General features: G+C 40.3%; 1 protein-coding gene across 2 annotated transcripts in view; it reads right to left on the bottom strand.

The window, feature by feature from the left end:
* Window positions 1–17957, bottom strand: part of Ubr1 (ubiquitin protein ligase E3 component n-recognin 1) — a 199927-nt gene that overhangs the window by 159613 nt on the left and 22357 nt on the right. For both annotated transcript variants that reach the window (XM_004660885.2, XM_045156215.1), the window contains exons 2-3: window positions 6832–7088; window positions 1573–1651 (exon numbers count right to left, since the gene is read on the bottom strand). In XM_004660885.2, the coding sequence (XP_004660942.1) occupies window positions 1573–1651; window positions 6832–7088 (336 nt within the window). The remainder of the gene's footprint in view (window positions 1–1572; window positions 1652–6831; window positions 7089–17957) is intronic.

Raw genomic sequence — 17957 nt, 5'->3', positions numbered from 1 at the left:
GCTGGAGGCCCTGAGCACCCATCCTTTCTCCCTTTCTTTCTTTCTCTCTCAAATAAATTATATATATACATGGTTTAAAATGGGACTGGAAAGCCGGGCGTGGTGGCGCACGCCTTTAATCCCAGCACTCGGGAGGCAGAGGTAGGAGGATTGCCGTGAGTTCAAGGCCACCCTGAGACTACAGAGTTAATTCCAGGTTAGCCTGGACCAGAGTGAGACCCTACCTCGAAAAACCAAAAAAAAATAAAAATAAAAAATAAAATAAAATAAAATGGGACTGGATGGAGGGATGGCTTAGCAACTAAGGCACTTACTTGTCTGCAAAGCCAAAGGACCCAGGTTCAATCCCCAGTACCCCTATAAAGCCACATGCACAAGGTGGCACATGCATCTAGAGTTGGCCTGCAGTGGTTAGAAGCTCTGTCTCACCAATTCTATGTGCCTCTCTCTCTCTTATATAAATAAATAAACCCAAGTTAAAAAAAAAAAAAAAACAGTTAAAAACAGGGGCTGCAGAGATGGCTTAGTGATTAAGGCACTTGCCTACAAAGCCTAAGGACCTAGGTTTGATTCCCCAGTACCCATATGACACACATTCACAAGGTAGTGCAGGTGTCTGATTTGTTTACAGTGGTTAACCCTGGTAGCCCCATTCTCTCTCAAAAACAACAACAAAAAAGTTAAAAGCAGTGCTAAAGAGATGGCTTAGAGGGTAAAGTGCTTGCCTGCAAAGCCAAAGGACTCAGGTTCAATTCCCCAGGACCCACATAAGCCAGATGCACAAGGGGGGGGAGGGGGGGGATCTGGAGTTCATTTGCAGAGTGCAGTGATTGGAAGCTCTGGAGTGCCCATTCTCTCTATATATATCTGCCTCTCATCTCTCTCTCAAATAAATAAATTAATTGTTTTTTTAAAAAGTTAAAAGCCACTGGGTGTGGTGGCACATGCCTTTAATCCCCATTTAAGGCCACCCTGAGACTACATAGTGAATTCCACGTCAGCCTGGGCTAGACAGAGTGAGACCCTACCTCGAAAGACCAAAAAAAAAAAGCTAAAAACTATTTGCTGATTTGGATGACAAGACAAAGGAGAGGAAAAAGAGAAAAAAGAAAACCATTATCATAAAACTTAACGAAGAGGTATTCTCAAAGGAGGAAAGAGAAACTGAGATCTAAAAGGGACAAAGGAGAAGCCTCTGAGATTTGGCTTATTTCTTGACTTGGTAATATTCTTTTTTTTTTTTTTTTTTTTTTGGGTGGGGGGCGATTTTCAAGGTAGGGTCTCAGGCTAGTTCAGGCTGATCTGAAATTCATTCTGTAGTCTCAGGGTGGCCTTGAACTCACGGAGATCCTCCTACCTCTGCCTCTGCTGGGATTAAAGGTGTGTAGCCACCACACCTGGTTTACTACACAGTTTTGAGGTATATATCCTACCACAGGATAGGGTTAACTGGAGACTAAAAGGTTCACATATCAGAGTTACTTAACAGGAAATCAAAAACTGATCAAGAAGTTGGACTACATGGTCATCAAATTCCTGCTTTTCTCATGATTTTACCATCTATTGTCATACCTTGTAACGATGATTTTTATGAGCACTATTCTGGAAGCAGTCCATACAGAGTACACATGTTGGATCAATTGCACAGTCCCTGAAAAAGATCAAAAATTAGATTCCAAAATTCAAGACAGTTCCACTGACAATTAAGGTATGAATATGATGTGAATGAGGTTTCTATATGGCACACAAAATGAATATGAAAATGCCTTAAGGGTTGGAAGGATGGTTTAGCTATTAAGGCACTTGTCATCGAAGCCTAAGGACTCCTGTTCAACTCTCCAGGTCCCACATAAGCCAGACACACAGTGACGCAGGCACACAAGGTCGCACATCATGCACACAAGGGAGTGCATGCATCTGCAGTTCAACTGCAGTGGCTGAAAGCCCTAGTATACCAATTCATTCCCTCTCTGTCTCTCTCTCTCTCTCTCTCTCTCTCTCACACACACACACACACACACACACACACACAGACAGACACACACATTTTTTAAAAGGCAGTCTATTGGGCTTGCACCCCCAAAATAAAAATGCCTTAAAAGCTCAAATGTATTTTTTGGGGAAAAAAAAGATCACATTGTTAACATAATTTTAGCCACTTTGGGTATACTAATGTGGATATTCAATTTATAAATATGAACCTTTACCTGGGTTCAAACTGTTAAGTACCAATTAAAACTTATTTATATGAAAAATATCAATTTGTTTCCTATTATTTGCCAACGTCCCATTCTATTTACATTTATAAATATATTTTCCAAATACTGTGCATTTGAAATTCATTGGAATACAAGCACTATAAGGGAAAAGATTTTTGTTTTATCCATTGATGTGTCCCAAATACCTAGAACACCTTGGCACAGAAGTACTCAATATTTATTGATGAAAAAATTTCAGTCTCCCTTATTTTCACCCTAACAACTTTAAAAAACAATTTTTGTTATTTGTTAATTTATTTTGTTTTGTTTCCAAGGAATTCACTATGTAGTTTCAGAATGGCCTCAAACTCAGGTGATCCTTGTACCTCTGCCTCCCGAGTGCTGGGATTAAAGGCGTGAGCCACCACGCCCAGCATTTATTTATTTATTTATTTATTTATTTATTTATTTATTTATTTCGAGGTATGGTTTCACGCTAGCTCAGGCTGACCTGGAATTCACTATGTTGTCTCAGGGTGGCCTTAAATGGGGATTAAAGGCATGCGCCACCATGCCCAGCTATTTATTTATTTTGATTTCTCGAGGTAGGATTTCACTTTAGCCCAGGTTGACCTGGAATTCACTCTGTAGTCATAGGGTGGCCTCAAACTCATAGCAGTCCTCCTACCTCTGCCTCCCGAGTGCTGGGATTAAAGGTGTGTGCCACCATGCCTAGCCTATTACTTTTTAAAAACATTTCATTTATTTATTTATTTATTTGAGAGAGAAAGAGAGAGAATGGGCATACCAAGGCCTCCGGCCACTGCAAACGAACTCCATATGCATGTGCTTCCTTGTGCATCTGGCTAACGTCGGTTCTGGGAAATCAAACTTGGGTCCTTTGGCTTTGCAGGCAAATGCCTTAACCTCTATGCCACCCCTCCAGCCCAAAAATATTATTTTTATTTGAGGGAGATAATGAGAGAGAGGGGGGGGGGAGGGAGGAAGAGGGAGAGAACTGGTTTGCCAGGGCTTCCAGCTGCTGCAGAGGAACTCCAGATGCATGCACCACCTTGTGCACCTGGCTTATGTGGGTCCTGGAGAATTGAACCTTGGTCCTCTGGCTTTGTAGGCAAGCACCTTAACTGATAAGACATCTCTCCAGCAGACCCCCCAAAACAACTTTTTAAAAATAAAGTGTATGAGTGCATGTGTGGAGGTCAGAGGACAACTTCAAGAGGTTTGTCTTCTCCTTGCACCTTCTTTGTGGTAAGTTCTCTCACTGTTTTGCCACTGAATGCACCAAGACTAGCTGGCCTACAGGCCTCCATATTCTCCTGGTTCTGCCTCCCATTGCCTTAGGTGAGCTGGGACCACAGACCTATGTGCTACTTTATATTCGGCTTTACATGGGTGCTAGTGAAGATCAAACTCAGGTGAGCAGACTTGGTCAGCAGGCATCTTGAACTGCTGAGCCATTTCCTCAGACTCCTTAATAACTTTTACAGTATGTTATCTGAGTTGCGGAGATGGCTAGGTAGTTAAGAGCACTTGCCATGTAAGCGTTAGGGTTTCTCAGGCAAGAAACCCAGAGACTGACAAGTTTGACACCACTCCCACCCCCTGAACCCATGTACAAAGCTGGCCATGCTTACACACATCTGTAATCCCAAGTCTGAGGGGAGAAAGACCAGAAAAATCACTGGTCTCACTGATAAACAGCAGCTCCAGGTTAAAGAAGATAACCACTCTCAAGGAAAAAAATACATGCATGAGCAATAAGAGAAGGACACCCCACGTTCTCCTCCTACCTATGCATTACATATGCATGATGGCCTGGGTTTGATTTCTCAGTGCCCATGTAAAACCAAATAACACAAAGTGGCACATGCATCTGGAATTCATTTGCAGTGGCAAGAGGCCCTGATATGCTCATTCTCATTCTCTCTCTGTCCTTCCCACCCTCCCTCCCTCTCTCCCCCATCTCTCTGCTTGGAAAAAAATAAAAAAGATTTGTTTACTTTAAAAAAATAGTTTTGAGAAAGAAACATAAGAGTCAGGCATGGTGGCATACACCTTTAATCCCAGTCACTGGCCCTTCCTGTTACAGGTTAATTGTATACACCAGCAGTTATTTCACTTTTCTATATATCTTGGAAATATATTTGATCTCGCAGATCGTTATACTCAAAAAAATAGCTGAGCGTGGTGGCACACACCTTTAATCCCAGCACTCGGGAGGCAGAGGTAGGAGGGTTACGGTAAATTCAATGCCACTCTGAGACTACATAGTGAATTCCAGGTCAGCCTGGGCTAGAGTGAGATGCTACCTCCAAAACACAAAAAGCCAAAAAAGAAACATAAACTAGTGTGTCCATTGTCTCTCTCACTCTTTCTTTCTCCCTGCCACCAATACATAGATAAAAATAAAATATTTTAGTAAAAAAGAAACATGGCTGGGCGTAGTAGCGCATGCCTTTAATCCCAGCACTTGGGAGGCAGAGGTAGGAGGGTTACAGTAAGTTCAATGCCACTGAGACTACATAGTTAATTCCAGGTCAGCTTGAGCCAGAATGAGACCCTACCTCGAAAAAACAAAAAAAAAGAAACACGTTTTTAAAAACTGTTAACATAACCATTCAATCCTAAAATTATAGTGATATAAAAACTGTATTTGTACGGGCTGAAGAGATGGCTTAGCGGTTAAGCGCTTGCCTGTGAAGCCTAAGGACCCCGGTTCGAGGCTCGGTTCCCCAGGTCCCACGTTAGCCAAATGCACAAGGGGGCACACGCGTCTGGAGTTCGTTTGCAGAGGCTGGAAGCCCTGGCGTGCCCATTCTCTCTCTCTCCCTCTATCTGTCTTTCCCTCTGTGTCTGTCACTCTCAAATAAATAAATAAAAAATGAACAAAAAATATTAAAAAAAACTGTATTTGTAAAGTTTAAATATTAATGTTGCTAACAAGCTAAAGTAAAAATGGAAAACAAAAAGTGCTGCTAAAATCTAAAAGTTAAAACATTTCAAGCAGGAGTGGAAAGTAAAAACCTTCTCTCATACAGGGGGGTATAGGAGGACAGCTCAGTGGGGAAAGTGCTGCAATCCCAGTACTAGGGAGCTGGAGACAAGGAATCCCTAGGGTTCAACTTGCTAGCTTGTCTAGCCAAATTAAGGAGCTCTAGGTACAAGAGGCCCTGACTCAAAGAATAAAGTGAACAGTGACTGAGGAGGCTACTCACCATCAACCTCTGATCTCCATATGCCGACACATATAAACATGCATTACACACAATGACAGAGAGAAAGAGAAACTCCTCTGCTCTACAATGCTGTTTAAGGCGGCTGCTCTTACTAAGAACAGAAAGCCTAAGCCTACTACCAATTTCCATTACCACTAATTTCTATTGACTAAATTCTGGTCATTCCTATAGGTCCACCATCCCTTACCTGCAGTTCTGAAACCCCAAAGTCCTAGAAGGCTTTGTTACCTCATGAGTAGGCACCAAATATCTAACAGTGGTTTAATATATATATATGTATGTGTGTGTGTATGTGTATGTATATATACATATACATATATATAACATATATACACATATATAAAATTTACCTGGAGCCAGGCGTTGTGGCGCACGCCTTTAATCCCAGCACTCAGGAGGCAGAGGTAGGAGGATTACCGTGAGTTCGAGGCCACCCTGAGACTACATAGTGAATTACAGGTCAGCCTGAGCTAGAGTAAGACCCTACCTTGAAAAACAAAAACAATTACCTGGGCTGTGGAGTTCATGCCTTTAAACCTAACACTGGGGAGAATGAGGCAAGAGAATTGTCAGGAGTTCAAAGCCAGCCTGGGCTTCAAGTGAGACTCTGTTGCAAGGAATGAAAGAAAAAAGTGTGAGTGTGAGAGAGATGGAATGGCACATCACTATACACTTTAGACATCCCACTTCCTCACAGATTTCTTACAGAAATTTACTGTTTGATTATAAGATTCTACCTTGATGCTGCTGGGAAAGTTTTTAGAATTCTAAAATATATTTCACCCCAAGGTTTTAGATAAGAGTATGTTAACTGCAATTATGCTGGAAAGATGGCTTAGCAATTAAGTCATTTGCCTGTAAAGCCTAAGAACTCAAGTTCAATTCTCTAGGATCCATGTAAGCCAAATACAAAAGGTCACAAAAGGTGGTGCATGTGTCTGGAACTGGTTTGCAGAAGCTGAAGGCCCTGGTGCGCCCATTCTCATTCATTCTCTCTCTCTCTTTCTCAAGTTAAACATTTAAAAAATCTTTTTTTTCTTATATTCTTTTGAAGTATATTAAGAATGAGAGAATTAAGCTGAATGTAATGGCACATGCCTTTAATCCCAGCACTCAGGAGGCTGAGGTAGCAGGATCACCACGAATTCAAGACCACCCTAAGAATACAGAGTGAATTCCATGTCAGCCTGGGCTACAGTGAGACCCTACCTTGAAAAAACAAAAAACAGAGAATTATAAATTATTTAACTATAAATCACATGTTCAAAAACAAGCAGTGATTCAATATACTACAGATAGCAACAAACCATCATGAAATAGGGAAGAATTAACAATTCTATGAATTATAACCAATCCTGAACATTTCTGATGCTTACCTACAAGAATATGTAGTTTCTCCACTTTTGAAAACCTTCCCACACAGTTGAAATGCTCCACTGTGCTTTAACTTCTCTAAGCAAATATCTGGATCTTCTCCAAATAAGCACCATTCCAGTGGAGTGAATATTGACATCTGTGCATTCTCTTCTTGCTTTTCCAAGTCTGGGTCCATCTCCGCAAAATAAATTTCTGGCACCAATTGTGCCAAATGATGTAAAAAAGCAGTATTAAAATCAACTTGCTGATCCCACCACTGAAAGAAAAAGAAAAGAAAGAAAGAAATCAAACATCAGACTTTTTAAAACAAGTTCTTAGCCAGACATGATGGCACATACTTTTAATCCTAGCATTCGGGAAGCAGAGGTAGGAGGATCAACCTGTGTTTGAGGCCACCCTTAGACTACATAATGAGTAGGTCAGCCAGGGCTAGGGTATGACTCTACCTCAAAAAAAAAAAAAAAAAAAACAAAAACAAAGCCAGGCGAGGTGGCACACACCTTTAATCCCAGCACTTGGGAGGCAGAGGTAGGAGGATTACCACTAATTTCTATTGAAATTTCTATGAGTTCGAGGCCACCCTGAGACTACACAGTGAATTCCAGGTCAGCCTGAGCTAGAGCAAGACCCTACCTCAAAAGAAAAATACAATAAATTAAAACAAAAGGGGCTGGGCATAGTGGTGCATGCCTTTAATCCCAGCATTTGGGAAGCAGAGGTAGAAGGGGCGCTGAAAGTTCAAGGCCACCTTGACTCTACCTCAGAAAAACAAAAACAAACAACAAACAACAAAAGTAAAGCTTTGCACCTGGAGGCACAGGTAAGAGACTCACTGTGAGTCTAAAGCCAGCCTGGACTACTGTAAGACACTACCTCTCAAACACAAACAAACAAAACAGGTAAAGCCTTCGGCTATTCAAAAGAAAATGTTCCACAGGGTGGGTACATCAACATATAAAAACATGCTGCTCCTTAACGTTAGTAATTAGGGTAATGAAAACTAAAACAAGAAAATCTGGGGATGCAGCTAAGTTGCATATCACTTGCCAAGCATGCCTGAGACCCAAGTTAGATACCCAGGACCACCAAAACTAAAAAAAAAAAAAAAAAAAAAAAAAAAAGATAATGATAATGAAAAATCATTGAATGTCCAAAATATACATCTAGCGATATCAGATACCAATAATGATGAACAAAATAGAAAAGCAAAATGTTAATGGAGCGCAAAATAACTTAGGTGCTTTATAAAAGGTTTGACAGTTTCTTTTACAGCTAAACTTACAATTACATATGACCTAACAATCAAACTATGAGGTGTTGACAAAGGATGGAAACTTATATTCACACAGAAGCTACAGCAGCTCTATTCCTAACAGCCCAAAACAGAGAAACAATCCAACTGTCCTTCATCTGGTGAAATAATGAAGTATAACATACTCAACTCATGGAATATTACCAGTAATAAAAGGCATGAACTATTTATATGCACAACATCGTGGAAAACTTCAAAATCAGCACTTGGGAGGTGGAGGCAGGATGATCAGGACCTGAAGGTTATTCTCATTATACATGAGTTCAAGGCCAGCATGGGCTACAGGAGATGTAGTTACAATTTATCCATTTTTTCCTCTATGGTCAGTGATTGCTGTGTTCACACACATACAACCCCAAAAGTATTATTATGAAAAAAATCAAAAAAATAAAAAAATTTTTAAAAAAATCATACTCAAGGGCTATGTTCTACTTCTTGGCTTGGACCATGTTGAAAACATCTATCTTAAGGAAAAAAAAAAAAAAAAACAACCTTTATGGTCCTTATAATGAGTTTCATAGAAGCATTATACAGATTTCAATAATATTATTATTCTGCTTTTATATTCAAGCAAGGCAGCTTTCTGGGTAGCATGTTTTTGTCAAAACATATGAATTGGAATTATTCACTGGCAGTTTTTGCTTAACTTTTAGGTCTGATTTCCTCAAATCATCAAGCCCACTCACACACACATATGTAATATATATGCTAAATCTATAGAAAACATTTCAGGTACAAAACACTAAAAATCTGAAGATCCATCCACGGGAGTATAGCTTAAGAACTTATAGAATCTGTCATTTACTCATAGTGCCCAAGTGTGCAAAGATATTATGTTAACTACAACAGCATTTGTAACTGAACAGATGAAGTCTGTCTAAACGTCCATCAATAAAGTATATCCATTATGGTAAAATATATCATTTTACATAATCATAATGCCACAAAATACTGTTGAGTAGAAATCAAATTTTAAATATTATTTTGACAAAAAAATCATATATACATTAAAATTTTTCTACAGCTTTTTCTGTATAACTGTGGTAGAGCATTTGCTTAACATGTACAAGACACTGTGTATGAGGCATTGAGCTTGATTTCTAGTACCTTAAAAAAAAAAAAAGGCAAGGCTGAGTGTGGTGGCGTACCCATCCCAGCACTTGGGAGGCACCATGAAATTCCTCAGCCTGGGCTAGAGTGAGACCCTACCTCAAAAAAAGAAAGAAAGAAAAGAAAAGAAAAAAGAAAAAGTCAAGCATGGTGGCACAAACCTTTAACCCCAGCACTCAGGAGGCAGAGGTAGAAGGATTAACTTGAGTTTGAGGCCACCCCTGAGACCACTTAGTGAATTCTAGGTCAGCCAGAGTAAGAACCTACCTTGAAAAAAGAAACAAGAAAGAAGGGAGGGAGGGAGGGAGGGAGGGAGGGGGGAAGGAAGGAAGGAAGGAAGGAAGGAAGGAAGGAAGGAAGGAAGGAAGGAAGGAAGGAAGGAAGGAAGGAAGGAAGGAAGGTGATCTGGGGGGGGAAGGTACTGGAGAGATGGCTTAGCACTTTTTGCCTGCAAAGACAAAGGACCCAGGTTCAATTTCCCAGGACCCACGTAAGCCAGATGCACAAAGTGGCACAGGTAAATGTGTCTGGAGTTGGTTTATAGTGGCTGGAGGCTCTGGCATGCCCATTCTCTCTCTTTCTCTCCCTCTCTGCCTCTTTCTCTCTCAAGTAAATAAAAATAAATTTTTTTTTTTTTTTTTTTGGTTTTTTGAGGTAGGGTCTCACTCTGGTCCAGGCTGACCTGGAATTAACTCTGTCATCTCAGGGTGGCCTTGAACTCATGGCGATCCTCCTACCTCTGCCTCCCGAGTGCTGGGATTAAAGGCGTGCGCCACCACGCCCGGCAAAAAATAAAATATTTTTAAAAATACACAGATCATGACATCAAAATTAAAGAAAGACTGATTGAGAGGGGGAGGGAATATGATGGAGAATGGAGTTTCAAAGGGGAAAGGGGGGAGGGAGGGTATTACCATAGGATATTGTTTATAATCATGGAAGTTGTTAATAAATAATAATAATAAGAAAAAGTTCTCAGTAATTACTAAATTAAAGTGCTTCTTGCTAGAAACAAAGCAAATTTTGTTTTTGGCTTTGGTAGGGTCTCACTCTAGCCCAGGCTGACCTGGAATTCACTATGTCATCTCAAGGTGGCCTCGAACTCACGGGGATCCTACTACCTCTGTCTCCTGAGTTCTGGGATTAAAGGCACGTGCCACCATCCCCGTAAAGCAAATTCTGAAATTAAGCCTTCCATAACTTTGTTTACAAAACTCTTACGTACAGTACAATTATACTCTTTCACAATATTTTCCATTATTGTCACAACTATGGAATTTTATTTTTGTTTTTTCTATAATAGTGAGAGAAAGAGAGATACAGAGAGAAATTGGTACGCCAGGGCCTCTAGCCATTGCAAACTCCAGATGTGTGCTCCACCTTATGCACGTGTGCAACCTTGCACGCTTGTGTCACCTTGTGCATCTGGCTTATCTAGAGAGTTGAACATGGGTTCTTAGGTTTCATAGGCAAGTGCCTTAACTGCTAAACCATTTCTCCAGCCCTTAGTTTTTTGGTTTTATTTTTGTTTGTTTTTGAGACAAGGTCTCACTTTGTAGTCCACACTGGCCTGGAACTCAGTATGTCATGTTGACCTTTGGCTCATAGCCATTCTCCTGCCTCTGCTTCCCAAGTACTAGGATTATAGGTATAAGCCACCATGCCCAGCTTGTAAAATATTTTCCAGTGAAAATTCCTGTCGTTTATAAATATTTTATTTGAGAGAGAGAGAGAAAGAGACAAAGGGAGAGAATGGGTGCACCAGGGCCTCCAGCCACTGCAAAGGAATTCTAAATGACACGCTCCTTGTGCATCTGGATTATGTGGGTCCTGGGGAATTGAACCTGGGTCTTTTGGCTTTGTAGGCAAGTGCCTTAACTGCCAAGCCATCTCTCCAGCCCTCCTGTCATTTTTAGCTAGACATGGTGGTTTACACCTTAAATTTCAGAAATCAGGAAAGTAAGGTAGGTGGATTGCCATGAGTTCAAGGCTACCCTGAACTACATAGTGGTCCACATTAGCCTGGGCTAAAATGAGACCCTATCTCAAAAGAAGTGTGTGGGGGGTACCTGGAGAGATGGTTTAGTGGTTAAGGCATATGCCTGCAAAGCATAAGGGCCCATGTTCGATTCTCCAGGTCCCATGTATGCCAGATGCACAAGGTGGAGCATGCATCTGAAGTTCGTTTGCAGTGGCTAGAGGCCCTGGCATGCCCATTCTCTCTCTCTCTCTCTGTCTGTCTCAAATAAATAGATAAATAACTAAAAAATTTTTTTTAAAAAATTGTCATTTCTAAAGGAGATATAAAGGGAGGAGAAAGGAAGGGAGGAGGGTACTTAATAGGTTGGTATTGTATATATGTAAGTAGAATGATTGAGATGGGGAAGGGATATGATGGAGAATGGAATTTCAAAGGGGTAAGTGGGGGGAGGGAGGGTATTACCATGGGATATTTTTTATAATCATGGAAAATATTAATAAAAATTGAGAGAAAAAAGTTGTCATTTCTTCACAAAATGGCCTGAATATCCATGGCCTCACAATGCCTGACACTACCTGCATAAGATCATCATAAGAGGAGGAAAAGATCAAGACATCAAAAGTAAAAGAGAGATTGATTGAGATGGAGAAAGGGGTATGGTGGAGAGTGGAGTTTCAAAGGGGTAAGTAGGGGGAGGGAGGGTATTACCATGAGGTATTTTTTATAATCATGGAAGTTGTTAATAAAAAAAATTTTAAAAATTTAAAAATTGTCATTTCTTTCCAGATAAGAAAAAAACTATACAATATGCTAAGTAAATAAAGTAATTATTCAAGAATTATGGGCTGGAGAGATAGCTTAGTATTTAAGGTGCTTGTCTGCAAAGACAAAGAAAGGACCCAGATTCCCCAGTACCCACATAAGCCAGATGCACAAGGTGGTGGCGCATGCATCTGGAATTTGTTTGCAGTAGCTAGAGGCCCTGGCGCCCATTCTATCTTTCTGTGTGTGTGTGTGTGTGTGTGTGTGTGTGTGTGTGTGTGTGTCTCCAATAAATTAAAATTTGAAAAAAAAAAGAATTATTAGTGGTGACTGGTGAGAGTTCAAATTTTTTTTCATTAGTTGTTTTTAACATTTACAACAGGAATAAAATTAAGAATTTTTAGGGCTGGAGAGATTTCTCAGTGGTTAAGACACTTGCCTGCAAAGCCTAAGGATCCAGGTTCTATTCCCCAGTATCCATGTAAAGCCAGATGCACAAGGGGGCGCATGCATCTGTAGTTTGTTCCTTGCAATGGCTAGAGGCCCTGGTGCGCCCATTCTCTCCCCCACCCACCATCTACTTGCCTCTTTCTCTCTCTCAAATATATACATAAAATTTAAGTCAATAATTTTTTTAATTTATTTATTTGAGAGTGACAGACACAGAGAGAAAGACAGATAGAGGGAGAGAGAGAGAGAATGGGCGCGCCAGGGCTTCCAGCCTCTGCAAACGAACTCCAGACACGTGCGCCCCCTTGTGCATCTGGCTAACGTGGGACCTGGGGAACCGAGCCTCGAACCGGGGTCCTTAGGCTTCACAGGCAAGCGCTTAACTGCTAAGCCATCTCTCCAGCCCTAAGACAATAATTTTTGAGGCAGGTTGGTGGTACATGCCTTTAATCCCAGCACTCAGGAGTCAGAAGTAGGAGGATTGCTGTGATTTTGAGGCCTCCCTGAGATTACATAGTGAATTCCAGGTCAGCCTGGGCTACAGCAAGAACCTACCTTGAAGAAAAATAAAAAGAATTTTTAACTTGAATGATTAAAAAAATCATTTTTCCCACATCTTAAACTAAGGGTAGGGTTTCCTAACTGCTTGTAAAAACAAGTTCTCACAACATTTATATTCCCAAACATTCCAAGCATTTTCCTCATCCCCATGGACACTAAAAGATATTTTCACATTTCTGACTAAAAGGCTATGGATACAGATGCCTGCATGGGAACATCATTCTGAAAAAGGAACTTTAGTACATTACTACTGTTCAAACCACAACTTATCCTTCCTTAAGACAATTGTCAGTATCTACAGAACCTACAGAAAGCTTTTTAAATTATTCTTTGTAGACTTTTAAAAATATTTTATTTATTTATTTGAAAGAGAGAGAGAGGAGAGGTAGCTAGAGATAATGGGCACACCAGGACCTGTAGCTACTGCAAATAAACTCCAGACACATGTGTCACTTGCACATCTGGCTTACATGGGTACTACTGCAGAATCAAACTTATGTCCTTTGGCTTTTGCCCACAAGTGCCTTAACAACTAAGCTATCTCTCCAGCCCTAAATTATTTGTTTTTAAAGTGGTAACAATGTCTAGAGGCTTTAGAATTTTATAGGCAGTATTGGATTAGCAATTAAGAGTACCAAGAAATCTTTAATTATAAAGTTTTCTTGCCAGGCGTAGTGGCACATACCTTTAATCCCAGCACTTGGGAGGCAAAGGTAGGAGGATTGCCGAGAGTTCAAGGCCACCCTGAAAATACATAATGAATTCCAGATCAGCCTGAGCTAGAGTGAGACCCTACCTCAGAAAACAAAACAACAAAAGTTTTTTTATACTACTATTTTGACAAACTCATAAAGTTCAAGACCAACAACATAACTGCAATTCATGCACAAGGTCCTAGTGCAATTTTCAGTATGGCAAACAAACAAAAAATGTATTTCATGCCAGGCATGGTGGTGCATGCCTTTAATCCCAGAACTTGGAAGACAGAAGTAGGAGGATCACTTTAAATTCAAGCCTAGCCGGGCGTGGTGGCGCACGCCTTTAATCCCATCACTTGGGAGGCAGAGGTAGGAGGATCGCCGTGAGTTCGAGGCCACCCTGAGACTCCACAGGGAATTCCAGGTCAGCTTGGGCTACAGTGAAACCTTACCTCGGAGAAAAAAAAAAAAAAAGCCTGAGACTACATAGTGACTTCCAGGTCAGCCTGGGGTTAGAGTGAGATCCTACAATGAAGAAGAGAGGAAAAAAAAAAAAAAAAAAAGGCAGTTCCAGGCTAGGGAGATGGGTCAGTGGTTAAAGTGCTCACTTGCAAAGCCTGCAGGCCCAGGGCTGGATTCCCCAGCAACCACATAAAGCCAGATGCACAAACTGGTACATGTGTCTGGAATTCATGTGCAGTGACAAGAGGTTCTGGTGTGTTCTTGAATTCTCATTCTCTCTCCCCCATCTCCCTCCCTCCTCACAAATAAACACATAAAAAAAATTTTTTTAATGTAGTTCAAAACCTTATTCCACAGGAAATTCCAACACTCACATAACTGATACTTAGCTACCTAAACCTATTTCAATATTTCTCAGCCAACTTCTATTCTTAGAGTTTAACAACTAACACAAAATCTGCCTTCCTATAACTTTTATCCTACCTTACCTGAAGTAACAGTATTACTCACTCTACTTATTCATCTAACAGGTATTAGAATAAATGAAAATAAATATCTTGTCTCTCAATCTCTTAATTTCAGAAACTAAAGAAATTTATCCAGGGGCTGAGGAGTTGGCCCAGCAGTTAAAAACACCTGCTAGCAAAGCCTGCCCACCCAGGTTTAATTCCCCAGTACTTACATAAAGTCAAATGCACAAAGGGGCACATGTATCTGGAGACTGTTTGCAGGGGCAAGAGGTCCTGGCATGCTCATACTCAACTCTCACTCTCACTTTCTTTGCTCGTAAATAAAGAATAAAGAAATTTATCCACTGCTAGGCATAAAATTCTGCCATCCCTACAGACTTATTAATTAGACCACCATCATGGTTACATTTTTTACACTTTTATGAACATGCATAATATTACTCTGTATGGAGGAATGGCACAATTTATTATCCTTCTTGTCCTGGAATTAACCTGATTTAAAAGACTACACTCATCCCTTTTGAAAAATAAAACAAAACCTTGGATCTGAAGCCGGGTTTGGCAGCACATGCCTTTAATCCCAGTACTCCAGAGGCAGAAGTAGGAAGATTGTTGTGAGTTCAAGCCACCCTGAGATTACATAGTGAATTCCAGGTCAGCCTGGGCTACAGTGAGACCCTACCTTGGGGGAAAAAAAACAAAAAACCTGGGGTCTGGAGAGATGGCTCACTGGTTAAGACACTTTCCTACAAAGCCTAAGGACTCTGGTTTGATTCCCCAGTACCCAGTACCCAAGTAAAGCCAGATGGACAAGGTGGTGCATGTGTCTGCAGTTCATTTGCAGTGGCTGGAGGACCTGGAGTACCCATCTCTCTCTATCTGCCTCTCTCTCTTTCAATAAATGAAATATTAAAAAATGAATGTTTATGCACAATGCACCCTGATTATTTCTTTTGGGCAGCTACACACTTGTTGAGTGTTTATACAACTGAAACCCTTAGACCAACCACAAAAAAGTCACCTAGTCCAATACACAAGTAAACCTACTTGTAAGGCTTTTCTTTCATTTCAATTATGTTTCACATTGTGAGTTTTGATGCAATACTCAGCCAAGCAGACTGTTTTAATCCTATAACGTTTGTTATTCCTACTAGTCTGTGCTGTCTGTAAATATGATAACTATGTCTCTTATGTCTTTATGGCATTAATAATATAAGCCAGGTACCATATAGAGGCACATGACAAACATGGTCCTTCTTTCTCCTCTCCTCCTGAGATATGCAAAAGTATGCTGTCAGAATTTGTTAAAAGCATCGCTATTCTCTCCCTTTTTCAACTCTGAGCACATCTCATACACCTATTTCTTAGGCTCCCTTTGAAGTATAGATGAATGAAATCTGTTTTCCTAAACTCCTAAGTACATGTGCTTTTTGTCATACTTGCAAAACAACTAAATACTTTCTTAGATTACAAGAAAGAATATGTGCACACAAAAACTAAGGATAAACAAGCACTTACTTTTCTCATGGCTAACATCGTTTCTAGCTTGCCCATAAATACAAAAAAAACTGAAAGGGAGATGGGTGTGTTGGCCTGGGATAGAAGGAGACCCTACTTTGAAAAAAGCAAAAAAAAAAAAAAAAAAAAAAAAGAAGAAGAAGAAAAAGAAAGAAGTTGAAAGGCTTTTAAAAGTTAGCCCATAAACTGGATGTGGTGGCACACACCTTTGATCCCGGCTCTCGGGAGGCAGAAGTAGGAGAATCACCATGAGTTCAAGGCCACCCTGAGACTACATAGTGAATTCCAGGTTAGCCTAGGCTAGAGCAAGACCTACCTTGGAGACATGGCTTAGTGGTTAAGGTGTTTGCCTGCAAAGCCAAAATAACCGTGGTTTGGTTCCTCAGGACCCATGTAAGTCAGATGGACAAGGGGCGCATGTATCTGGAGTTCATTTGCAGTACCTGGAGTTCCTGACACGCCCATTCTCTTTCTCCCCCCACCCTTCTCTCTCTTCTCTCTCAAACAAATACATAATTTTTTTTAAAAAGTTAGTCTATAAAAACATTAATTGTTTAAAAAAAGCTAGTTGTGGTGGCACATGCCTTTAATCCCAGCACTCGGGAGGCAGAGGTAGGAGGATCACTGAGAGTTCAAGGCCACCCTGAAACTATACAGTGAATTCCAGGTCAGCCTGGGCTAGAGTGAGGCCCTACTTCAAAAAACAAAACAAACAAACAAAAAAATGGCTAAGAGCCTCACTCCTCACAAGTCAAACAGACTTTGTTCTGCAGAGCAGCATAAGTAAACTTTCAGAAGGAAAATTATATTGGAGAGAGTAATTGTGGACTCCATTCTGGTTAGGGCTTATGTCACTTCTGAGTAACAAGTGAGTACTTAAGTAAACACAATAACTCTTTTGAAGTCTTTTGTAGTGTCTGTTTAGTACAGTCTATTCTATAAGCACTCTACTTATTACAGGAGTATATTTTTAATATTTATTTTTATTTTATTTTGAGAGAGAGAGAAAAAAAGAGGCAGATAGGCAGAGAAAGAATGAGCACACCAGAGCCTCTAGCCACTGCAAATGATCTCCAGATGCATGCACTTGTGCATCTGGCTTTCATGGATCCTGGGAAATTGAACCTGGGTCCTTAGTCTTCAGAGGCAAGTGCATCAACTGCTAAGCCATCTCTCTAGGCCCATAACATTTTTTTAAAAGATTTTAATTTATCATGCCAGGTGTAGTGGTACCCAATTATAGAAGCTGAGACAAGTAGAGTGTGAGGATGGACTATATAACAAGACCCTGTCTCAAAAAAACTAAGTTCACCAGCCCAATAGTTAGTATATTTTTATTTTTCATGAACAATGTGTTAACTCAGAATACCATATAAGTCACTGGGAACTAAAGGAGTCTTACTGTTTTGTCTTAAGCCATCTGAGACAATGGGTTAAAGGCTTAAAGAAAATACTTTTACACAGTGTAATATATGATTAACAACCTTAAAGGAATGGACAAAGTAAAATCAGATAAAGGGAAATTTAAGGCAGCCTTCAAGACTAGCACATAAAAAAGTGATGGGTAAAATACCCTCTTATCTATCTACCCAGGCAGATTCTCTATAAAGTACTCTAGACAAGAACCTTCTTTTTACAGGTCTGTTATTAAATATAAAAAGTCAGTTTCCACCACGAGTTCATTCATAATGTTATTGTTCTGTCTCTAGTCTCTTATGGGCAATGTAAAAGAAGCTGTCACTTTGATATGAAGTCTTCATATCTAACTATAGATTTTAGTGCTGAAAACAAGAATTTCCCT

Source organism: Jaculus jaculus, chromosome 8, assembly GCF_020740685.1.
Source record: "Jaculus jaculus isolate mJacJac1 chromosome 8, mJacJac1.mat.Y.cur, whole genome shotgun sequence".
NCBI classification, from domain to species: domain Eukaryota; kingdom Metazoa; phylum Chordata; class Mammalia; order Rodentia; family Dipodidae; genus Jaculus; species Jaculus jaculus.
The sequence above is the reverse complement of the archived record's forward strand: the minus strand, read 5'-3'. Positions and strand labels throughout refer to the sequence as shown.